Source organism: Pseudorasbora parva, chromosome 9, assembly GCF_024679245.1.
Source record: "Pseudorasbora parva isolate DD20220531a chromosome 9, ASM2467924v1, whole genome shotgun sequence".
NCBI lineage: Eukaryota > Metazoa > Chordata > Actinopteri > Cypriniformes > Gobionidae > Pseudorasbora > Pseudorasbora parva.
Window position 1 is genome coordinate 16,810,221 of NC_090180.1, and position 26,936 is coordinate 16,837,156.

At 37.2% G+C, this 26,936-nt stretch overlaps 1 protein-coding gene across 10 annotated transcripts in view; it reads left to right on the forward strand.

Annotated features, from left to right (window-relative positions):
• The window catches only part of kmt2cb (lysine (K)-specific methyltransferase 2Cb), a 142,407-nt gene that overhangs the window by 29,822 nt on the left and 85,649 nt on the right, over positions 1–26,936 (forward strand). For all 10 annotated transcript variants that reach the window (XM_067454132.1, XM_067454135.1, XM_067454134.1 and 7 more), the window contains exons 4-7: positions 5,158–5,311; positions 10,109–10,294; positions 19,113–19,210; positions 19,703–19,812. In XM_067454132.1, coding sequence (XP_067310233.1) covers positions 5,158–5,311; positions 10,109–10,294; positions 19,113–19,210; positions 19,703–19,812 — 548 coding nt within the window. The remainder of the gene's footprint in view (positions 1–5,157; positions 5,312–10,108; positions 10,295–19,112; positions 19,211–19,702; positions 19,813–26,936) is intronic.

Below are 26,936 nucleotides of genomic sequence, written 5' to 3' on the forward strand. Positions count from 1 at the left end.
AGAGTATGTGTAGCATATTGCAGTTCAGATGCTAAGTTAGAATTTGTTAACATGTTGCTAAGAGGTTCTAGCATGTTTTTACAATTTCCAGTGTGTAGTAATCTATTGTTTTACCGATGTTAAGGTAGTGTTTTTTTTTTTTACCATGTTGCTATTCTGTTGCTAGCTGTTGTGAGTTGTAGCATTTGCTAATTGTTATTAGACTGTTCTGAGTGTTTTAGCACATTATCCCTGTTTTCTAGAATGTTCTAAGTATTTGTAGCATATTGATATTCAGATCCTAAGGGATTTTTAGTGGGATTTTTTAGTAATGCTAGTTGTTAAAGTGTTCTGAGTGTTTTAGAATGTTGTATGTTTTATGCAGTTTGTATGGCATGTAGCATTTTGTTGAGGTGTATAAGTGTTTTAGCATGTTTCCAGTATGCCTACGGTGTTCTGTGTTTGAAGTATATTTTTTGATTCACTGTTTTTAATAGCATGTTGCTGTTAAACTGCTAAGGTGTTCTGATGCTTTAGCATGTTGCTATCAGCTTCTGTTCTGAGCATATGTAGCATATGGTGCTTCCCACTTGCCCCTGGTATTTACGACTTCGTGGTGGCGTTCATGTACGTTCAAATCGTAAATACGATCTTTACAACATGACTTGAATGCACATGAATGCCACCACAAAGTCATAAATACCAGTGGTAAGTTTGGGATTTTCTTTAATGCTGCCTTCACGTGCTATCGGAATTATTGTAAATACGAGTTTCCGAAGTAAAAATCGCACGTCTTGAACGCCCTCTGATGTGGTGTTTACCACTGGAAAGTTCAGGAATCATTTTGATACCTAAGTTCCTGAGATAGGCGTGGCATAACCGTTAAAAATGGCGGATGGGAGACGAATTTTTCATGGCAGGTGTTTTATTCGTTTTTTGTGCAACACTTTCATTGTCTTGTCGTTAAATTAGTACATATTTACATAAATTAACAATCATTTGAAGCATATTGTGTATTTTAAACACATTGAAAATCGCATATAGTTGACCATCATTCCTGAATAGTGAGCAAGCTGACTATTTAGCAGTGGTACTGTCAGGCTTTGCTATTTACAACAAAGTAAGCTCGCATTGTAATATAAAAATTAGCCTAATATATAACAATACCGTTTACAGTGGCTTCATAGATTAATTAAAAAACGTAAAAGATTGAAAGTCACCTGATGCACATTCTTTGTTCTCCATTTTCTATAAACAGTGTTAACAAACCGTGCTGTTTTTGTGAAATTCATTAAACAAAAGTACACCGCCATCTTGAGACTTGCCAAAAGAGACTCACCAAAGAGACTTGAATGCACATGATGTCGTAAACACGACTTCTCATCTCGTAAATACAAACATCTCAGTAGGACTTGAACGCACTAATATTGCAGTTGAAATGTTAAGGTAACATTTATTAGCATGTTGCTATTCAGTTAAGATGTTCTGAGTGTTTTTAGCATATTCTAGAGTGTTCTGAGTGTGTGTAGCATATTGCAGTTCAGAGGCTAAGGTAACATTTGATAGCATGTTGCTATTCAGTTAAGATGCAAGCTTAAGATCGCAGCTTTATGCCACCTTCTTGTGCTCTCGGAAATTTCGTACTTCCCACTTCTGAAGTCGCGATCACATGCTCATCGCATTCAAATTCATTCAAAGACTTAAGTTCATGTCCAATTTTTGAACTAGGACAGTCATATTTACGATAATTCCGTTAGCACATGTAGGCAGAATTAATTACATAGCGGAGTGGGAGCGGCATCAGACTCCGATTTTGAATAACAAAATAACCTTTTAAAATTCATAGACTACACTAATGAGTAGAGCATAAGTGCATAGTGGGGCATCTTTTGAGATGCGGCTTCTGTGTTTTTTAGCATGTTGCGGTTTTGTTGCTAGGGTGTTCTGAGTGTTTTAGCATGTTGCTATTCAGCCTTTGGGGATTGTTCACCCATTTTATAATCTGCCACATGGAAATTGATTGCTTGGAAAAGTAATAACACACCTCTTCACACAACAATTTCAACGTTTGGGTAAATATAAGCTATATGAATGCTAATGTTACCTTAACAAGCACCAGTACCTAGTTATCTTTGCAAATTGACCATAATTTGTGGTGTCTGTTGTAGTTCCATTGAAGCTCTGTACGTTTAGACTGCAGTGGATGGAATGAGTAGCCCACAGGAGGTGGCTGACTGCAGCTGTGGTTTGAATGCGGTCTTTTTTAGACCACAACTAGATCTTGGCTCACTAGGCGCTCTTAGTCACAGGTGACTCACACCTCTAATTGTTCACATTGTGTATGTTCTGAGACAACAGTTTTCCCAGTTTCTCTTTTATTAACACATGGCACATGTGCTCTGCATATTTTCCTATAAATCAAAATGGATAGAAGTGCGTGTTTGTTTTTCGAACGGTGAAACCAAAGGTCCTGGGTCTTTCTACTCTTTTTTTCTTTTCTTAGCAGGCTGCTGTTGACATTATACAAATTCAACCATTGTTCACACGTCATTCAGGATCTTTAAAAATGAAGTTTATTGGCATGGATCTGAAAGGCTGGTTTACTGGAAACAATTAGCACGGTTCATAATAAATAAACTTTTCGTGGATGGCAACACTTAGATTGACTTGTAAATCTCACCGCCCATTTTAAAGAACTAGTCATCTTTTTGATCGATGTATCGTCTGTTTGTTTACTCCAAAACACATTAGCTAGACCAACCTAAAAAAAATATAGTGTTTTGGTGTCATTTGAGCTAGACAGTTTTGGAGATTTCTGTCTTTCTCCATCCAAGTAGATTGCAGCAGTATGCCTGTAATTTATGGAAGAATAAGAGACAAACTTAAAAATTGTAAATACATATATTAATTCAAAAATGAAAATAATAAATAAGTTAATTACTTTTTTAAATTGCCAATAAATAGACAATTAAATAATAATACATTTACAAATAATTGATTAATTACTCACCCTCTTATCGTTGCAAACTCGTAAGACCTTCTTTCATCTTTGGAACACAAATATTTAGAGATATTTTCGATGAAATCCAAGAGCTTTCTGACCCCCCCATAGATTGCAACAAAATTTCTACCTTTAAGAAAGGTAGTAAAGACATTGGTGGTTTAACCTTAATGTTATGAAGTGACAAAAATACTTTTTTTGTGCAAAAATAAATAAAAATAACGACTTTATTCAACAATTTCTTCTGTGTGAGACTCAGACACTGTTCTCGTGAGAACCATGTTTTGTGTCTTTAACTGAAGTAACATAATTTGATCTACTTTTTTTAAAAAAATTGAAACGGTTACACTTTATTTAAAGGTGTCTTTGTTACACTGTAATTATTCATTGAAGTACTGAGTAATAATAATTAACTACATGTACTTACTATATGGTGAGGGTACGATTAGTCTCATATAGCCAGACTTTCAGACTGACACAGAAGGTCTGGACTCCATTGTACTATTTGCAGCTTTCATTGGTCAAGGACCGTCCAAGAGGACATTTGACTAAAACGTAACGCAAGCAATCACCGTTCGTTTTGTTCCACGTCATGTTTAGGGTGTGAAAATGTAAAGTCGATGTCCCTGCAATAACAGAGCGCTGTGCATCTACAAATTATTAATTCAAGAACATTGTGCTAGTTAACTGCAACAATGGAGCTGCGAATTTCACATACTTTTGAAAATCCAGCATTTAGTTGATCCTAGGAAGCACTAAACACTCATTTTCACTGATGTAAACACAAGGGTGTTCGGAGTCGCCGCATTTGTTTTCAAGCTCACCATTCAAAGAATGCAACGCACATGTTTTGTGGACATCCTGTATATTTCAACCAATCAGAGGACGACTTTGAAAATTCTGAAGTGTTTCTAGATAAGTGTGCCATGTGCATCAGTAATTAAGCCAACGATCTGTGGGCGTGACGTCTGAGACTTGGGTAGGGTTTGGGTTTGATTTAGGGTTAGTTGCATATAGTTATGCATACTGTAATGTTTTTACTGTAGTAAGTAAATGTAACATATGTAACCATGACACTATAAAATAAAGTGTTACCAAAAAAACACATTGGTAATTAATTTCTGTAGTTATCCTTAATAACACTTTTGAAACCCAACATTAATAAAGGAAGTGTATGTAAGATTGTGGCCAAAACTTTTACTGCAATCACTTTCAAATGACTGTAGAGCGCTGTATCCCCTCTTCCCCTCCTCCCTGACTCGTGATTGCCAGATAGGCTGCAGGATCCAGCAGGAACGTTTGTAACTGCAGCTGTGGTAACTAGAGCAGATCTGGCAACCAGGATGCAGAAACACTACTAACTTCATGATTGGTAGATCGGTGGAGGGCGGAGCTTCAGGCCAAAACACAACATGTCAACATCAACATCAGATGAGGGCTGCAACAACGACTTTTAAATGACAATTTCCTGGCCAGACTACTGTTGTCATTGATATAAGTATTTGAAATGAACATGATTTCTTAATGGTAGTGACATATCAGGGCCATTTTATTATTATTTGAAATATATTAATTAATTACATGCGTTCCTTTAAATCTAACCATACCACAAAATCTATCCTAACCGTACCCGTATCCAACCTTAATAGCAGCAAACATTGCTGTAAAACACTGGTATTTGTGTTTTTATTGATCATTCATTTTTATTCTGAAGTGGTTTTCTGCTTGAGAATGTCAACAAGATGGCTGCTAAGTGAACTAACTTGCCTCAAAGGACTTTGAACTTGCTCCAACTCTTCCAACAGAGTTTCGGAACGCAATTAGCGATCCATGTTCTTTGATGCTGTTTGTGTTTGAGAACTCACCAAAGTGCAAGTGAAATCATGATTGGTAACATAAATAAATGATTAGAAGTTGTTGTTTTTTTTTACCGCATTTTGTCATTTTGAGCCACATTCTATTATAAATGACAAGTAAACAATTTTTTTAAATGACTTTTTTAATACTTTGCTAGTTTTACACGATCACTCTAGTGTGTAGTTACATTTTTAATAGATAAATGAAATTCAGTTGGTGAAACGATCGTTTATTTATTCAATTATTAATTATCAGTTTTAGCCAACATATCTGTATTGGGGCAGCTCTAATTAACATTCTCCTTCTGTGTCCCTCGTTAGTCACTAAAGGGCAGCAGGAGGAGACGGAGGACGCCTCTGCCGTGGCAGTTTCAGCAGAGGGGGAGGAAGAGGAGCAGCCGTCATCCCTTCTTCCTGCGAGCCCCGAGACGGGGGCGGCACAAACATCATCAGCCTCTGGAGAAGCTAAAAGCAGGTCAGAGCAGCATCCTCTCGCCAGGCTGAGTCACTGCTGGCGTGGGAAGCGTGCGTGTGTGTCGGTGTGAATGTTTGTGAATGGCTTCGTGTTTTAAGCTTTTTTGACTGTTACGCCTTTCCACCAAGATCTCAAAATGGAAGGTCAAACTATAAATGCCCGTTAGCGCACACGTGCTGAAGTATGTGTGTACACAGTTCTGTCTTGACATGGGGGATGGGCACATGATCAGCTTAATAAAAGAGCATTCTGGGTAAAGAAGACTGCAGTGCAGGAACCCAGGAGTAAGTGCTGCCGTGGCACAGCCCTCCAGCTCGAAGAGTTGACTGTGCTTCCAGGAGCACAAAGATCAGGAAGGTGCTTCATAAGGCCAACTGCAGCATTCATGCAAATTTTCTGTTTACATTCCCAAAATGTGCAATATGCTGACAGTACTGTATCCCACAATGCAATGTACTCAGTTTGACCTCTTGATTTCTAATGTGACTTATGACTAGGGCTGTCAAAATTGCTCAAAAATCACGTTTGAATATTCCTTCTAAAACAAACACGAATATTCGAACTATTCGAACATCTGGATGCGCATTTTGTCAACTCTCTCTCTCTCTCTCTCTCTCTCTCTCTCTCTCTCTCTCTCTCTCTCTCTCTCTCTCTCTCTCTCTCTCTCTCTCTCTCTCTCTCTCTCTCTCTCTCGCTGTCGCCCTCACGCTCTCTGCGGATAACAGTTTAAATGAATAAACTTTGAGTGCTGATCAAGAGTTTTGTGCAAGCAATATAAGGTCTCGAGACTCGCGACTCTTGTCCCGAATTTAGCAGGCTTCATTCAGGGATTGAAACAAATATTATTAATATTAAGTTAAGTTTTACAGCATATTGAACGCTCCGAGCGAGCTGTGCTGTGCTAAACGTGGAACTTCTCCTTGACATGAAACGGTAAATAATCACACCAATAAAAATCAGTGCATTTATCCTTTATTCATGCAATATTTCTTCAGTCAGTACAGTAGTGTTTCTGTTTAATGTTAAATAAAACGAGGCATGGTATGCTAACTGTATCTTACATTGCTTGTATATAACTTTATCTCGCGGCTCAACAATTTTACCTCCTACCAACCAAAATCCAACGTACTTCCAGACATGGCTTTTTAGAATTGGGAGTTAAAATCGCTTTCTCTGCTGCGGTCGAGATGGGTTCTGCACTTTCTGCCATCTTCACTGCAAGAGGCGTCAACTTTCAGCAGTAACTCCTTTTTTTCCGCTTTAAAATATTTTTTAAAATATAAATTTTTTACTTTCGAAATTCGTCTTTTAAAAACTAATCAAATATATTTTCGAATTTAGAATATTCGTTGACAGCCCTACTTACGACAGAGAATATTGATGATATTTCTAACATTACTGGCTATAAGTGGAACACTTCTGTGTCATTCATTGTTCAGAATAGAATAGTTGCTTAGATACTGCTAATACAATGCATTTAGAATTTTTGTTCTGTTGGATTTACACACCCAGCAAGTTTTGTGATGTTGGACTGTGATACATTTGGCGCTACACAAACATTTAATTCTGAATCTGGACACATCTTTTTCTTTGAGTCCCATCTCTGGGTTTGTTGGTATGTATGCACCGTGTCTGTTTGTTTATGCTCTCAGCTGAATGTGCCTCAATGTTGATGTTACACTACAAATTTAAGGTTCCCCTGCCACACATGCACAAACATACATAAACACACAAACCCCTGTCCAAACAGTGAACTCACCACGGCCGCAGGTCTCCCAGGCTTCAGTCCATGAAAGATTGCTAACAGACTGAAAGATGGCTTTTTAGGATGGTCTGTACTGCCCATGAGGGCCAATGATTTGGGGACCAATTTTATATCTGAGGGCTGAATGATATTTTCAGTTCTTAGTTTAAGTTGTGATGTCAAGGAGGTTTGTTGTGTTGACAATACTACATTATTTTGAGGATTTGTTACAATGGTCAAAGATTATTATCTTTGCATCATCTCAATTACTGTAACTGAGTTGGAGAAGACACTACAATTAAATACTGAGTCTGTTGATTGAAATACGTGTCTGTTCCAGTGAGTCACCTCGCGAGTGTCACAGCACTGAGCACTAACTGCAGGAGTTAGATTACATTTAATGTCACGAGCTGATGAGCTCTCATGATGAGAGCTGAGGTAATCGCGACCACATTCGTGGCATACATTCACAACGCGTGTTCAGTCTGGCGCGTTTTCAGTTCATAGACTTTCATAGAAACTAATTTGAGAAGTTAAAACACTTACATTGCTTAGCATAGTTTAGTTTCCATAAATGCCTGCAGCAGCGAGCTTAACTGTGAGTGCGATCTCCCATACCCCATGCGCGGGTGTAAAACATGAGGAAATAGCTCCCTCTGCTGGCTGTAGTCTTTAGCCTTTGACCAAAAATTCCTCCGATGTCGCAAATATCGCCAATTTGCGTCATCAGAGGAATTTTTCCCGAAATAATATGCCTAAATCTCTTGTCTCGGGGGGATATGAGGAAGGGAAGCACAAGAATTTAAATATACTCCAGGGTTTCTACTGATACAAAGCCATATGCTAATCGCTGAAGTAACCCTTTAAATATTATATAGCTATTCTTTGAGCGAAGTGGTCTCCTCACTTTTATGTTTCAGTGAAAATATAGTGGAGTTTTGGTTTAATTGTTAAATATTTTCCAATTATCAGAGAGCGTATAAATAAAAGACAGCATATGTGAATTCTAACACTTCCACATCCTTTTCAGTAGTAGAAACTTTGGTCTTGCAACTTGCTTTTGTCTCTTGTCTCCCCTGCCCCTTTGAAAGTGAAAGTGCCCTTTTCGATCACACTACTGTGCCCCCACGAACGCGATTTCAACCGAGGGGGACCACCCCCTGGCCCCCTGGAATGCAGTGGAACGCCACTGTATTATTAATTTGTTCACGTTACTCAAATACTGTGTTTTGCAAGCTACGGAGAAAATGGAAGCCAGGCAACACACAAGTGATCGATCCCCAGTGGCACCATCACTACACACATTCTAAGGGTAATCCAGGGTAATTCCTCATACCCCTTTGTTCCAAGTGTGATCCCGAAAAATTCTTGTTTGAAGGGCTATCTGGCCCTTTCTCTTGCCCTTACCACTCCAGCCAAAAGAGAATTGAGACACCCCTACCCCTTCACTTGAATGCTAAAAACGAAGGGGTAGAAAAGGGATTGGGCCTTAGAGACTCTAAACTCGGGTAGGTTTTTATGTGCAGGTGTGATTCTATTGCAGTGTACTTCAGTTATTTTAAATGTATGGTACACATTTAAATATATACATTTATTGTTATTGCTGATATTATTCCTTAAATGTGTTTTTAGAAAGCCACTGATAATAAAAAATATCTTTATGCTAGTGCTGTCAAATCTGTTAATCGCATCCAAAATAAAAGTTCCATACATTATGTAAACACAACATTTTATTTTTGGATTTTAATCAATTTGACAGCAGTTTCGAAGGTAAACTTATATGCCTTTCCAAAAAAGCACATATGGAGACTCCAAAAGGACACCAAATAACCAAATGATTCAAGGAGACCATATAACTCATATATTTATGCACACCAGCACTGTTCAGAATGTACAGTTTATAGTATGTATACATATACATACAAGTCAAGTTGCAATACCAAACAAGACCACATGGAGATCCAAAAAACCTAAACCAACGTACTTCCTTGACATGACTGTATTTACTATAGTAAATGGATCCATTAAGAATTACTAAACACAGCAACATACACTTGACAGATAAAAGCATTATCCTGAATGTGTGTGGAAACCATGTGAATATACTGAAATGTATCTGTGCATAAATACAATGTGTTTGCTTGTGCATCAATATAACAAACTCACATGCAATTATTGTACGACTCCTGTGCGCCACCACAATCCTCCTTGCAATACTTTACTAGCAAATAGCTGGTTTGCTTAACACTGTTTCTCTGCTGGATTTTTTTTACCATTTGGCCATACAGCGGTGGGATGTTTTGACATTCTGTTTTTCACACAGCGCGATGACATTCTGTATTTCACACAGCGTAATGCATGAGTGCTCACACATATCAATCACAGAATATGAGAGAGCTTGTGATTTAAAGCTAAACACACACTGGGATGAATTATGAATTATTATATTAAACGATTAATCGTGACTAATCACATCCAAAATAAAAGTTTGTGTTTACATAATATATATATATATTTCATATATAGATATATTTCATGTGCTTCAGTAATTTATGTTATTTGGGTTTATTATTTTAATGCATTTTAAATTGTTTTGTATTTTTTGCATACCTTTACGCGTTATTGTTAATGACTATAGCATGCCATGTGCACTTATAATAAACAGTATTGTATTGTGCATTGGTTTTTTATCATGTAACAGGCTTTTACATTCATCTTCAAAACAGATCTGTGTTGTGCTTGAACACCCTTCAGCTGTTATAAAATCACGTTATACCATAGTTTGTCTGAATACTTTATTCTGATTATTATTTTCCTGCCAAAGTCTGAGCTGCTGTTATATGCATGTAGTTTTATATGTTAAACATTGTGTAAAAATAGGTATTATTTTATTGCTGTAATATAAAATTTGCTGTATACAACACAAAGTGTTGTAATTTTGCTTCATTTACATTTACATTTCTTTAAAAACACATTACGATGCACATGTTCAGAATGGTAGCATTTGCCATCTCGTTTCATTTGCTAACAGCATTCCTCTCATCTCCTCACAGCGAACAGCTCTGTGCCTTCTGTTACTGTGGTGGTCGAAGCCTGTTGGGCCAGGGGGATCTGAAGCCATTCAGGGTCACGCCCGGATACGACCCTCCACTCCGACAATCCTCGACAGAAGAGGGCCATGACCATGACGACAAGAGTGGGGCTGCCAGCCAATCAGGGAGGCACAGGGGCCCAGAGAGGTAAGCTGATTGGCTGGGGTGAGGGGGCTGTCGTATGATATCAGCTGTGATGTGTATGTAATGTAATGTTTTAAATGAGCTCAGCTAAAAGGGGCTTCTCTCACGACAACACAACTCTTTTTTTTTTTTTTTATCTTGGTCGGCCCCTGTGAAATAGATCAGATGGTATTGGCCACTGTTAGAGAGAGGAAAGTGTTACACGAGCTAAAGCATGTGCGTATGCGGGTTTGCACTCTCAGTGACGTTGTATGTAAGGGCTGTTCTGATCGGTAGGCCTGTTGCAGGCAGCATGGCACTGAAGCCTGACGTCACTGGTTGAATCACCCTCATCTGGATGAAATTTCAGGCAGAGACTGAATACGGATCATTCCAGTTGAAAATTGCACTCATTGCTCTAGTATGTGTGTGTTTTTGCTTAATATCCTGGAGACAGACTCATGTGAAGCAAACAGCATTTGTCCTAAAGTGACCCTCTGCGTCGTCTCAACAAATGGCAATGCTTATTTGTCCCACATACTTTGATTTAAAGCACATTTTACCTCTTCATTGTCTCCTATAGCCATGATATGTTTCTATTACTAGTAGTGGTGTATACGGCCTTTCACGTTTAGGGTTAGTAAGATTAAATGTTTTAAAAGAAGTCTCAATTTAACCATTGTTTTCTGTTTTAATATAATGTAAAATGTTATTTATTTCTGTGATGTCTAAAGACGAATTTTTAGCAGCCATTACTCCAATCTTCAGTGTCACATGATCCTTTAAGGTTAGCTGAACACTAGTCAATGAGAAGTGGCCCAAATTTTAATTCTTTGGTAGGATGCAGAAAACTCCACAGGAAGTGGCAAAGTCATACAGTCTGTGATGGACAGATCATTAACAGGGCTAGTGGTAATTATGTCGGTTAGGAAATCTAAACGTTCGCCTATTATTCATCAACCTCAAAAGTGGCTTATCTTTTGAAACATTAACCTAAATAAATCTAAATTACTACAGCACTTACTGCATGATATTTAACTTGCAAGTCTGCGTCATCAAATTAATCTTTACAGCTGACACTGACTCAGAAAACACTAGTTTATTAATGAGATATTAAAATGTTCAGACGGTCTCCTTTCTGTTTTCTTTGTTCTCTTAATTTATATTTTAAAGGCTTAGTTATATTTTTAAAGGCTAGTATTTTTCTGTAACATAGAACAATGTTAGAAATGTTACATATAATATTCTATCTCAGCCCTGAAACTCAAACCATGTTCCGAATCCACCACCCAGTACATATTAATGTAATTAAATTAGTATCATGCATGTGCAACTAGTCAATGACTACGTTTATGGACAGCAGTAATCTAATTATTGACCTTATTCTAAATAAGACAATATTCTGATTAAGGTGTTTACATGAGTTGCTTTTAGAGTACTCCATTCATGTTCCCGTTTTACATGTGAAAGAACATAGATCGATTATGGCACGTCATTACGTCCCCATGCCACGCCATTACGTCCCCATGCCACGCTATGTTCTCCAACATCCAATCATAGCGTGACTTTGGCAGGTCTGTTAATTTTATGGGCTCAGGAAACCCGCTAACTTCACCTGCAGGTGTCGCTGTTGGACAGTGTTACTTTACATTAAGAAGTATAAAAAACATGCGTTTTTATAATGTTTTATATACATTTACGTTGATTTATTTTTGTAATTTTATGTATTGTCTCTTTTTGTTTTTTTGAAAAGAACCTACCCCTCTTTCCTCCTTATTGACAGCCTACATTTATAATAATAGCTTTGATTAATGATGAAAAAGGTTTAAAAATCGTGACTGTTTGGATTGTTTTTCCTGCCGTCGAGCCACAGGCGTTCACTGAATGACCCATCTGGTACAAACTCATTGTATTTTACTTTTACAATGAGCATAATAATTACAACAAAAATAATAATATAGAGAGAGGATGCAGTGTTCAGAATAAACAGTCAAGTACAACACACACCACCCATAGCAACGCGTTATGGCAACGACATTTCAGACTGACAGATACGTAAAAGATAAACGGGACTTTTCCGCCATTTGTTACTGGTTTGTAGACGTTGTTATAATAATTGTAATTCCAATTCTGTTTTATTGGCCACAATATTATCAATGATTGTTGAAAGGGGCACTTTTGATTAATTTTCAAAAAGGGCAGAGGCTCGAACCCACAAAGCCTCCCCTCTGCACTTCCCTGGTGTGCGTTACACACACCGCCCATAGCAACGCGTTATGGCAACGACATTTCAGACTGACAGATACGTAAAAGATAAACGGGACTTATCCGCCATTTGTTACTGGTTTGTAGACGTTGTTATAATAATTATAATTCCAATTCTGTTATATTGGCCACAATATTATCGATGATTGTTGAAAGGGGCACTTTTGATTAATTTTCAAAAAGGCCAGGGGTTCGAACCCACAAAGCCTCCCCTCTGCACTTCCCTGTTATTAGTAACGTTATGTGTCCTGTCACAAAATGCGGCGAAATCTCCGACACGACATTAATAGTTCGATTAAAGTGTGTACATGTCTGTAATGCTCTCCGATAATGCGACTAAAATAGGCATACTCCACATGTCTTAATCTGATTTATGTTTAGTTAGATTATGACTTTAATCAGATTAAGGTAATTAGAAATCGCTGTCTACATGGTAGCCTCTTAATCAGAGTATTGTCTTAATCAGATTAATATCGGAGTATTGTTGTCCATGTAAACGTAGTCAATTAGAAATTGGAGCTAGCCCATTTATTTATTTTGTGAAACTGACACACTGACTGTTATCTATTGCATATTTAAGGGGAAAATACAGTAAAACCAGTAATATTGTGGTGAAATGTAATTGTGGTATAAAATGTAAATGTAATTGTGGTATATATATATATATATATATATATATATATATATATATATATATATATATATATATATAATATTATATTATATTTTAAAATGTATTCTTATGATGGAAAAGCTGAATTGTCACGTGACCCTTCTGTGGGTTCTGTAGGTGTACATTATTGGCATTAATTACCATTTATGTTGTCCTCTACATTGTGCGCATAATTTTGTATTTTGTGAGTATGCTTTATCGACAAGCAAACGCCTGCCATGCTTGAGTTACATTGAGCTACAATGACATAGCGCTTCCATACAACCCCGATGATATGGCATCAGCCGGATGGATCTAAATCCAGTATCCTGTGCTTCATTCAGAAAGGTATAAACAGGCACATGGCTGTTGGCTATTTGCTTTTCAAATGTGACTCTCCGAGAGCATTCTCCCCTCGCTGATCATTACCCTGCAGCTATTGGGAGTCACAGAGCGAGATGTGAGACGCCGGCCCCAGCATGCGCTCAGTCCAACAAAGGGCCCTCTCCCTGCTCTCTCGCACAGCTGCCTAATTTGTCTTGGCTCTTTGGAGCCAATCAGCCGTCTCCCAGGGGCCCTTGTGACGTAATGTGCTGCCAGTCTGATGTTGGCAGTTAGCCAGCCCTGCTGAGCTTTGTCATCTGTGGGCCGCACTATCAAGCAGCAGGTCTGACTGTGGAGTAGCCAGTCGGAAATGGTGGAAAAACACAATTTTAAGAGAATTTTTGGTTCATTTACAGCAGCATGGCTAAAGTTAACATGGGTTTTTAATTTAATGAAACAAAATTAAAATAAAAATGTAATTTCCATTATGACATTATATACATTTTTTGTTTATTGTTGCAAACATTATAATCATTAATAGGGATGTGCCTAAAGCTAAATACTTTATTCCGGCACATCCCGAATCATCCCTTATGATAAATAGTTAATATCAAAAGAGAAATATAAATGGAAAAAAAATGTTTTATTGTTCATGCTCATTTACCCTGTTTTTATATTAAGATTCATTTAGCTTAGCCTGACAAGCCAGACCCACATCAAGATGTTTGGTCTGGAAACTCACCATAGACAGGGCTCAATCCGAGGGGCGGAATAAACGGTTGTCTTTCAAACTCCCTCTGCACGTGATAGGATAGCGCTATAACCAGAGCAACGAAGGTGAAACAGAGCTTGTTGATAGTTTAAACATTCACCGTGTCCGGTCGGCTAAACTCCGAACACCTTTTTAAGAATGACTTCAGTGCCGTTCTTTGTTCTTTTCTCAGAGAAAAGCTTAACTCCAAGTCTTCCAGAGTCGCAGTCAAAGCTGATTCGAAAGACCGCCGCCGTTCGCCAGTTTCTGTTTACTAGAAGCACGCAAACGCAACTCGGCCGTCATCATTATGGCCCCGCCCGCCGGCTCTATACACGATGTGATTGGCCCGTCTAGAGTGAGGGGAATACAGCTCTAGTTCCTAGACAACACTTGCAGGCAGATTAAATTTGCTGCCGCTAGGGTGCGTCTATATTTCTAGGCTACATTTAGCTGTCATCTAACACTTACGGCCCTGTTTTAACGATCTGAGAACATGGTGCAGGTGCATTTAGGTCGTGTCCGAATCCACTTTTGCTAGTTTAAGGACGGAAAAACTGTCTGCGTGCCTGGCACATGGTCTAAAAGGGTTGTACCTACACTCTTAATGAGTCATGGGTGTGTTTTTGGTGTAACGTGCAGTAAACCAATAAGAGTCTCATCTCCCATTCCCTTTAAAAGCCAGGTTAAAATCGTTTTAAATCGGATAGTGCACCAAATAAAGTTATTGTCTCTCAAAAGTAAGAGTCGAGTCAATTAAACAAATCGTTTTTCAAATGAATATGAAGCCGTTTCATTGGGACTTAAAGACCAAACATTAGCATATTGCCAGTCTAATTATTGCATGCACAGACACCAGGGAAATCTTGAACCCCCTCAAACACTGCAGTGGAAACTGGATAGCATCATTTCGAGAAGATACTACTCTACAATGTGTTTATTCTATTTCATATTGTGTAGGTATCTGGCTAACGGGCTAACTCACGTTATTACTGTCTTACTGAAATACTACTGTAAATCAGCTGTGGGCTGCAGTATTACCTAAACCTATGTGTCTATTAATGCAGATTGCCTGTAATTCTTACTACTTTGAGTAAAGATAAAGGATGGAGCGACATTTGTTTTGCAAACTTTAATGTTACATCAGTCATTCACTTTAGTGCTGGGCTAACATATGTGCTGTTATTGATACCGCATAGTCCCGCATGTGCACCGCAATAAATTAGAAACACACACGCACAGGTTTGTTGATGGATGCACACTTTTTAATGCCGATGGTGAGGAATTGAAACAGTTGAAACATCTCATAGATGTTTAGATTCCGAAATACACCCTGTACATGGTAGACCAATCACAAAAGATTGGGCCATCTCACCAATCAGAGCAGAGTAGTCTCATGGAATGGAGGGAGTTAGAGAGACTGATTTATTGTGGTGATGTACAATGTATATTATGAGAAAATTATAATATACATTGATGCATGTAAATCTGTTGTTGGAAACCTCCAAAACTAAATTAGGAACCTTTAAAATAGCATAATAGGGCACTTTAAACAATGTGGAACTGGGCATGAAAATGATAACTGCGTCGGGCTGAAGCTAGCAAAAGACATTTGCGTTGTGTGGCATTGCGCCACATGTATGATATGGCCCTCAAAGTTACTATCAAAAAACTAAAAATGTATTCAAATCCAGTATTAAATGTAATCCTTAGTCATTTCAAAATGAATATCCACTTTTCATAGTGTACATTATAATATTGTGATGCGTAAGTTGACTTGTTGCACAGGATGTTAAACTTGTTTTTAGTGTTAGTGTATTATTTAAAATTTATTTAGACAAAATAAAATTGACTCAAATGATCAACCACAACATCTTTTGGACAGAATTGGTGCATACCTACTTCAGTTTAGTATCACTGTGATGCAAAGAAAAAGATTTAGCTGGCCACATGAAGCTCTATATAAATTTTCACCACTAATTGGTTATTATCCAATATGTTATGCATGGAAACCTGCTTGTTTGTATTGGTTTCCATGATTATGCTATTGATTTTGCCTCGTGTACATAATTTAACTGCTTTGTTAGGTTATGTAATATAGCATGAAACCACATTTGTATTTACAGTATGAACGCTACTAGGTAAAATAATACGGCACTCAGAAATTATATTTCGTTTCATCCATATCTATTGTCATGGGATTACACAGAATGTCAGTCAAAAGCACACTGAGTTTGAAATTACAGTTGACCCCTCGTATATGTCACCCGTCCCAGCAGGTGGATAGAGGAGGGGTATAATGAGATGCGCCGAGCTGTGATGGATGCATTTTTGTCCCATGATGTGTTTACGATGAGTCATTTCTGTGTAAGTGGTTAATCAATCAGCACCATCCCACTCAACCCCCTCCCCATACCTAAATTAAAATGGCTGTGAGTCAAACCCCTCCAGTCCCTGAATGTCAAGAATAAATTAACACTCCTTGTGCCGGTGGCTCATGATAGAGGGCCAGAAGTTCGAGAGCATGTACATTTATCTCAGTCTACATTTGATCAGAAACATTTTAATTTAATTAAGTACAAGATGTGCTGTTTAATTAATATAACATCAACTGCAGTTAATATCATATATCATTATAATTAGAGAAAAGACCTAAATGTGTAGAATTTATAGGCATTGTTGTGGTAGACAAGTAAATTATTGAATAGACAGTTCCAAATATGGCTAATAAAAAAATATTTATTTCCATTTCAACCATTTCAAATTTCAACTGCATTTCTATTACAGATTTGCACAAAACTTTTGGGATATTTTTTAAATGTCAAAAAAAAAAAAAAAAAATATTGCGAACTGACAGCATTTCCGTTAACAGATTGTAATGTGACTAAAACACAATTTCCTCTCGCAATGTCGTTCCATAACTCTTGGCAATGGATGTTGGTGCTTTACGTACAGTATATTCCAGCCACCACTCTAGCCATTATTTTTAATCGAAGGCGATGTAGACGTGTTATCCAAGCATTAATGGCAAGGAAAGCCCAGAGAGGACATAAGAGGTTTTCTGGTTGTTTCACCCTCTTATATCAAATTGTGGGATTTCTGTGTGGTTTAGAATCCAGTATTTGTGGAATTATTTTGTCTTTTATGAGTTTAATAAAAAACTATCTCATATTCTTACCAAACTTACCAGCGTCATTTTTAAAGAATGATGGACATATGTCAGGTGACCTGTAAATGCGGAAAAATACCGGTATGCAGTTTTGCAAAATTGAATTTTTATATAATAACATATTAATATAATATAATCATGCAACTATGTAGGATTGTTGCAGTAAAATATCCAAAAACCACTAGGCAAGTGTTATATATTTTGTTCAGTTGAGTTCTTACAATATCCCAAATGTTTCCAACTATTTGTAAATTGTGAGAAAAGTGCTATTTTAACTAAGGAACCAGGACGTCTTAGTGAGTCATTTGTTACCCTCGGTTCCAGTTTGATTTTGCAGAAGCGCTTTACTCTTAGCAGTGTGAACAAGTGTCACAGCAGCCACTGAACGAACGCACAGAGTAACATCATAACATTTTTTTAAACACACTTAAATGTATCTGATATGATAAACAGAGCTACGTTACCTCATACTCATGACAGGAAAAGCAGAAATGGCGCCGGCGACTGTGTCCCATCCCGTCATAATAAAAGTCCCGCTGCTTGCGAGCTGGAGGGTTTGCTCAACAATCGCTCCAGGGGCCTTGCTGGGCTCCCACAACACTCAGTCCTGCTCTGCTTCATACTACAGTAACGTTAACTTCTGCCCGAGTCCTACACCGATTCTTTTCCACTGGCTGTGAGGTGAAGACCACATGTCCCAAGATTCTGCGGTCAAACTTGGTGTCTTGGTGTCTAAATCTTGGTCAACATACCTGCACTGTTAAATACTATTTTTAATGTGATGAGGAAAAACAAGTTTTCTCTTTAAGATTGTAAGATTGTGGCCAAAACTGGTACTGCAATCACTATCCCCTCTCCCCCTCCTCCCGGACTGATAGGTTGCCATATAGGGCAACCTATCAGATCCAGCAGGAACGTTTGTAGCTGCAGCTGTGGTAACTAGAGCAGATCTGGCAACCCGGATGCCCAAACATTACTGACATTGTGATTGGTAGATAGGTGGAGGGTGGAGCTTCAGGCCAAAACACATGTCAACATTAAAATCAGTTGAGGGCTGCAACAACAACTTTTAAATGATAATATCCTGGCAAGACTACTGTTGTCAGTGATAGAAGTATTTGAAATGAACATGATTTCTTAATGTCTAGTGACATATCAGGGCCATTTTATGATTATTTGAAATACATTTCTTACATACAGTTCATTTGAAATGAGTGATTTGACGGAGGTAGGATATTGTGAAAACTTCCAACTACCATGCCACTTCCACACCATACTTGCATCAAAGTAGCCTGCGCAACTTTTCTCTATTTACAGATATGACTAGACATCAACGGCGAGTGACATATGTAAGCAATTTCCTGCAAAAAACATTCTAACTGGTCTAAAATATAAACATTTAGAATAGGCTTACCATAGTGAATATGGTAAGAAAAAACACATTTTGGAATGGTGTATTTTTTACTTATTATTTCAATTTTGTTAATTTGTTGAACAAAAAGAAGTTACATAGTGTACCTTTAATTTCAGTCACCAAATAAAAATGCAAAAATGATGACTATTTTCAAACAAAATCACTTTCCACCTGTCTTCTTTTGGTCTGACAAACAGATAATCATGGTTAGGGCATGGTGCAAGACTAAAACCTGATCTTCTCTAATGACTCTATCTCTGTCTTCAGTGTCGGGGCAGAGGAAGCAGGAGGCAGATTCTGGGATGAGCTCCGCCACGTTGGCCTGCCAGACGGCATTGACGTCCGAACACTCTTTGAGGAGTCGGGTAAGCACTTGTTAAAAACTCCACCAAGAAAAGTATACTATAGAATCAATGTTGCCTAGACTATTACTTTTAAGGAATAAATATTTTATAGGAAAAAGTGTAGTTTCTATAAAGAAACCAAGGTTTTCACTCTCATATCATGCTGTTGAAAACAGAGGATGATTTAAAGAAACTAAAAAAACTCAGCCTGAAGGCTTTTATCAGAAAGAAGCCTACAACTACAGTGTAGTTAGACACATGACATTTATTTGAGAAATTGTTAGTCCAATAAAATGAAGCTGAACTGCTGTTCTGCCAATAAATCTTTACTATGTTGGTCAGAAAGCATAAAGGGATCATTCCAATCTTGGGTGACTTTCTTTCTTCTGTGAAACACAAAGCGAGAACTTAGGCAGAATGTCTCATTTTGTGTTTAACAAAAGAAAGAAAATGATATTATGAAATTTCCCATCCCATCTTCTAATTCCTTGTCCAACTTTCTTGTGTTGGCAGGTCAGTGCTGGGCCCATCAAAGCTGCGCGTTGTGGTCAAATTTAGTGTGTCAAGCGGAGGATCAATCACTGCTAAACGTGGACAAAGCCATCCACTCAGGGAGCACAGAGGTATGCTGGGATAACTCGTTCACATTTATCTTGGTTTAAGCGTGCAAGGACTCGTAAATAAAGTAATGACTGCAAACTTTATGCAAATATAACCACCTCACTGGAGTACTTGAAAGGTTATGCAAATGAGGGTTCAAATGTACAGCTCTCTTTTAATGGTGTTTTTCCCCTTCTTTTATTGATTGACTATAATGTGTCTGTATTTTAATTTTATCTATGACAGCTATCTTTCCTGAAGCTGTTTTTAGATTTTGTCCTTAATGGCTTCCAGCAAAGCTGGACACCAGAATATATTTTTGATGCTGGCCCCTATTGTATTATATATATTTTAGGGGTGGAATAGTACACAAAACTGACAGTTCGGTATGTACCTCAGTTTTGAAGTCACGTTCGGTACAGGTTTGGTACAGCAAGGGAGAGAAAACTAAATATAAAATTGCTTTTTATTTATTTTTATTAAACAGTGGTTTGCTGAGAAAAATGTGTCTGTCCTTAAATGCATTCACTTATAACTAAAAAATAATGAAGATAAAGATAATGCTGTAAACTATAGGGAGCCCTTACTTGCATATTACTATAATATTAAATGTTAACAACAGAGCACAAACTATTAGCCTGAATTCAGTTGCTATTTATTTTTAGATATAATAATCAGCACTCAAAATAACACATCGTATGCAAATATGTAATCTTCACATTAGGCAGTTTTTGCATTAACTTCTAAATCTAATTACAAAATTATGTTTTTACACCAATTCGTTGTTTAAATATAATCATTTATACACAGTGGCTTTCATTTTCATTACAGATTTATTTAAACATGAATCAAATAATCAAGACATCACTAACAGGTAGAATATAATGAATATATTGGCTGATATAGTGCATATATTTAGCAAAAGAGTTAATTTCTGTAGTGAACTAACCAGCTGTGGACACTGAATGACTTGCCTGAGGTAAATGTAATGCTACGTGACATTGTTTACAAGCTGTTTTATTGACATCTTTCCGCCATTGAAACACGGATTGAGCAATTACACAACATATGACATGTTTCAGTGATTTGTAATGTATCCTCAACATCCCTTTAGGTATTGATTTATGTTTATTCTTTGAAGAGATGATCGCAACCAATCGCGTGCTGCTCTGCTGCTTGAACTGACGTTTGTACCTGTAACGAAATGGTTTGGTATGAATATGTGTACCCGTTACACCCCTTATATATATATTTCACTAACAGCTCTGGAAAAAATGAAGGGACTATTTAACATTGAGGAAGTGGTCTTAATTATCATTTAAGTACATTTTTGGACATTTCTTTATTTTTATGTTTTGACTTCGACATTATATTATGTTCACTTAATTAATCGTTAAAAACTCTAGTAATTTAATAACACTATTAAATGTAAACTTTAGCAAATCTCAGAATTATGTTGTGTTTCCTAAATTAAATTTTTTTGATCGTTGAAAAAAATAAAATTAATTTTAAAACTAGTGACTTGAATTCATTTAGATACATTTTCAGCCATTTATAGGTTATTGGCAATAACACGCAAATAATGATTGGCTTATTTTCTGCCAAAATGTTAATATCAGTGCATAAAACAGCAGTTTATATATTTAATTGTATTAATTTATTTATGTGCTTTTTAATTATTTTTATATTAGGGATGCACCGATCCGATACTCAGTATCAGTATCGGCTCTGATCCGCCATTATTTGACAGATCGGGTATCGGACAGACAGGGCCGATCCAAATTCGATACTGTGCGCATAATATTCTGTGTTATTGTTAAGCCCCAGTGCCCCACAAAAGGCACAACAACTTTATTAAGCATCATCAACGATTCGTGCACTATATTATAAGTGTTCTGAAGCCATTCCATAGTTTAATGCGAGTACAGATGAATATTTAAGTCATTCAATTCAAGTTCACATCAATGCTTTCCTCCGCTGCGGCTGTCAGTCACTCTCCATTCAGCTTTCAAACTGTGTGTTGCGTTCGGTTACAACAGTCAACGATGAAACTCTCCAAGATTATTTATTGTTTCTGTTATTATGTTAGATCTGTAGATAATACTCTATGGTTTCTCATAAAATGACTTTATCTTGCTGGCGTTTATTGTAAATCGTGTTACTTTCTACCGGGTGTCTGTTAGGTCACAACACTGGATTAGTTATTGTATTGTTCTTCACACAAAGTAAATGAAATGTTAAACTGTTAAAATAAATGGCTTATAAGAGCTATTCTACATAGAATTTTTTTTTTTTTTTAAACTGCATTGGTATCGGATGGGTTTAGTATCGGATTTTGTTTATCTGATTTTTTTTATCGGACCGATTTTTTTATATCGGCTCGGATAGGTTCTAAAAAAATGTTATCGGTGCATCCCTATTTTATATATTTCTGTGTAGCTTTAATAATTTTTTTATTTCAGTGTCAGTGTTTTTTACTATTTCAACATGTTTTATTCATTTATTTATTCTGCTTATTTTATTTATATATATTTTACTTATTTTACTTACATTGCCATGGCAACATTTCTGGTTTACCTTTTTCATGTGATACATGTTTTAGTAAATAATCAAATATTTTTTTTATAATCAATGATTTTTGTGAAAGAGATTGATAATCCAGTTGGATAATACTATTGATAATCCAGTTAATTTAATATTTTACTAATTAAATGTATTATTTTATGGTCACAAACTAAAGAATAAGATTACAGTTCCAATTTGATCCAACTGTTTGCAGAGTCGACTATTTCTACCTCTCTCTGCATTCTACCATCTACATTTCCACATAATTTGGCCAATCCCTAATTTTTAGTTTATTTCTTGCTCGTGTTTAATGTCACAATAATGACACCTGTTAGGGTTCTGGGGGTCACCATATACCTGCTGACTCTTATAGCGATGCTGCTGTGTTTCTGTGAAGGCTAGAGCTGGAGGAGTAATCTAAGTGGCTGCTAAAGGTCGCTGCTGATCAGCTGTGAAATAGAAAAGGTCACAGCACTCAAAGGGGCTGCGGCGTCATCAGCTTCATCACTTAACACCCCCCATGCAGCAACCCCCTTGATTCACATTCCTTAATGGTGCTCTGCCATTTGATCTTGTGAATTAACAGCTACGCTGCGTTTAATGGTAAATGCCAGTCGAGAGCTCAATTAATATGTGTGTGATTTGAACGTTCGTATAGGTGGCTCATCAGATTAGCGTTTTTTTTTCTCTGAGTGGAATCCCCCAGATGGATGTGCATAAATCGTGCACTGCTCCATTTAAAGCCATGCCTTATCAAAATCCATTTGCTGTAGGAACCGAACAACTTGAGGTGTGAAACAAAATGCGCAGTTAACAAGGAGAGCAGCTGTAAACATGAGGGCTGTTGACATGTCAAGTCTGGACTCATCTCACAGTGTTGGTTGACTTTTAGCGTGCAGGCGGTTTCTGAGCAGCTCATTAAGCAGGACGATGGACAGAGACGCAGAACAGATCGATTCAAATAGAAAAAGGGAACATTTGCCTGCAAGTGCTAGTTTACAGAGGGAAATATTCAAGTGTTTTCAGGAACATGTTATGGGTTACAGTTGTCGTTTATGCAAATTGGAACCTAACATTTGGGAAGACTACGCTTAGATCACCTGGCCCATGAAACAACCTGCATAGGCGGCATGAGTTAATGAAATGCCACTGTAGAGCCTAGATGTGTGACCTCTAAGGAATTACACTCTTTTGCTCTCCCTGAATATTTATTTATCTCACAGTACAGGTTTGAAAGATTATGTAATTTCCACCAAGGCCACAGTGACGGTTGTTTTTATAAACAGCCATTATTATTTCACAAATCTTGTGATGTCTGAAGTCTTGCATGCTCCAGCTGCTGGTTTTTGCCAGTGGTTGTCGAGTCCTGCAGGCACTTAATAAGGGTAGAAAAAAAATTAAATGCGCTAATGCCAGCTGCGCTTTCACGCTCTCACTTTTCTCCAACGGCAAGCTGACAAATAATGTGTGCATATTCATTAAATAAGAATATAGTCAACTTATTTTATTTATTTATTTATTCAACTTATTATATTTTACTTAATGGGTCCTGCACACTGTGCGATTTTTCAAAATCCTTTGCGAATGTCCCTTGTCAGACTGTACGAACATGATCCCTGTGTCACACTGTAAGATCTCAGTTGTCATTAATGTCAGACTGCACGATAGTTTAGGCGCGCTAAAAATGGATGCGCGCAAGAAATCTCACCCGGAGCTTTATATCATCAATGAATGACGCGTTCAGTGACAGTGAGCTGCATTACACACGGGACTGAAATGCTGGCTACAAATACATTTCTAGCTCTCGTTTTGGTCATAGTTTGTCTTGAAAAACCGAGATATTTGACTATTGTCGTAGGAGAAGTCACACTGCAGGATTCTGTGCCAAATCTTCTGACACTGCCAGAATTTCGTCTGAGGTAAAATTTGATCGCAGAGCTCATTAATCGGCGGCCGGTGAACATGTCAAACTAACGACCAAAGACGTCAGATTTTAGCCTAGGATATGAGGAATCTTTTAGGATTTCCTAAATTTGTCTCTGATGGCCAAATCGTGGCCAAAATCGCACAGTGTGCACCCGGCTTAAAGGGTTACTTCAGCGATTTAGCATATGGCTTTGTATCACTAGAAACCCGGGAGTATATCTGAATGATCGTGCCTATCCCCATATCCCCCTGAGACAAAAGATTTATGTTTTTTTATTTCTGGAAAAAATCCTCCACTTAAGCAAATATAGTCATTTTGCATCATTGGAGGAGTTTTTGGCTCGAGGATAAGGACTACAGCCAGTAGAAGGAGACATTTCCGTGTGTTTTCAACCGGTCCATGGGGGGTGGGATCGCTCACACAGCGCTCGGCTTGCAGCTGCGAGCATTCATGTTAACGGAGTAATGCGGAGCAAAGTGAGTGTTTCAACTTTTCAAATTAATTCCTATGAAAGTTAAGCTTCCAACGACATGAACTGAAAACGCGCCAGACTGAACATGCAAATGTATGTGATGAATGTAATCTGACTCCTGCTGCGTTTGTGACGTGACACTCGCTCGGCTCACTCACATTATATTGAACAGACACGTTCATTTTTTAATTGTAGTGTCTGTTCTCTAACTGAACTGATTTTATGAAAATGAACGCAGTGGGCAATTGATCCAGTTATCCAGTAGCGGTGGCTTTGCGAGTGGCCTTGTAGGGCAGCGAAGCAAGTGCATTCTGGGAGTTGTTGTCTTTCATTCACATGAGCCAAAAATACATTTTCTGTCTTTTCTTAGTCTAGAAGGCACCAAATTCAAAAATAATTTCACATTTCCACTATATTAATGACCCAGTTTAAATACAAAGCTTAATGCTAAATCACTGAAGTAACCCTTTTAAGTTGCCATGGCAACATTTAAAAACATTTTTGTTTTTCATGTGTTTTTTATATTTTATTTTATATCAGCTTTATCTCAATTAGCAACAAAAATGTAAATAATAATAATGTATAATAATTAATGATTTTTGATAATACTGTTGATAATCCAGTTTATTTTTTACTAATTAAATGTATTATTTTATGGACAAAAACCAAAGAACAGTTTAAATATGATTGTTGTGGGTTACAGTTATAGTTTATGCAAACTAGAACCTAACACTTGGGAAGAGTGATTTATAGTCCATCAGCTGCATGTTTTAGAGTGAAGTGTGACATTGTGTTCTTAAATACGAGCAGCTCATGATGATCCTGTGCTTTCAGGGTCCCAGAATGGCTCTGTGAACAGTGAATGCTCTGAACTCCATGTTTGCATGTACTGTGAGCTTAAAGAGAGACATGGTTGTGATAGTCTTTTCTTCCATATTTTGACATATCTGGTGAAACAGCTTCTTGAACTAGAAAAATTCAGAGCGGGACTTGATTTTGTCCATGGGCAATTGATTGGATGGTTGTGGTTTGCTTTTGCTGTGATGTCATGTGAGTTACAGTTTGTCCCGCTCCTAGAAGAGAGGTCACTGCAAGAGGGAGGGGAAGTTATTTTGATTAAAGATTTTGAGGGCCCATTCATAAAAAAATAAAAAAATAAATTAGGATGCATGTAAAAAAACATTTTACAGGATTACAGAATTTTACAGATTTGTAATGAAACAAATCTGTTGTCTCAGACATTTCAAAGTCTCTGCAGTTTTACACCAAAACAAAAGCATGAGAAAGCTTATTTTAAAATATGACTTTTTTATTTTACAGTTCATTTGTATTCAAATATTACTATATTTCTGTGTTATAAATAATAACATATAATGTGTAATTATATAGTAATAATATTAATCATCATCAAATTGTTATTATTTATAATCAGCTATTGGGTCTAAGGAATTTCAGACATCAGTTTCAGTGGATAAGAAAATAAATATGGTCACATGTAAATGAACTTTTATAACTTAATGTTTTTCTTTGTGATTCCAAAATGGTATTAAATATTGATCGGTATAATATAAAAAATAGACATTCCGGTATTGTGATAACACTAATAACGAGAGTTTGACAAATATATTGAAAAGTATGGAGAGAAAATAAATGTGATGAGAGGGATAGTTGAACCGAAATTAACATTTTGTCATCATTTACTAAACCTCATATTGGGCATACAAGTATAATAAAAGTTTAAGTATGATAAGAGTATGGTGAGAGCATGGACAAAAAAAAGTGATTTATTTTCACATGCTGACTACATTGTTTAACTCCCACTTCACTAATGGAATTATGAAAATCCAGTAAAGCCTCCCAAAAGACCCGACACTCTTTAATTCAATTTGCTTTGCAAGTTGTCGTAAATTTTTAGGTTTTGACAACTTGAAATCCGACTGTATTGGTTGACAACTTGAATATTTGAGTTATCTCAGCAAGTCAAAGTAGTTCTAGCCCTAAATTTTAAGTTTTAAACAAATTGCAAAAGTTTTGCTGTGGAGGATACAGCAGCCTACTGCAATCTGTTGTACTTAACCCGATTGCAAAGCATCACTGCACAACTCTCGTTCAGACAATGAATCAGCCCTTGAAAATGCAATGCACTTGACATTGACTTACTGCACATCTAGATGACAGTGACT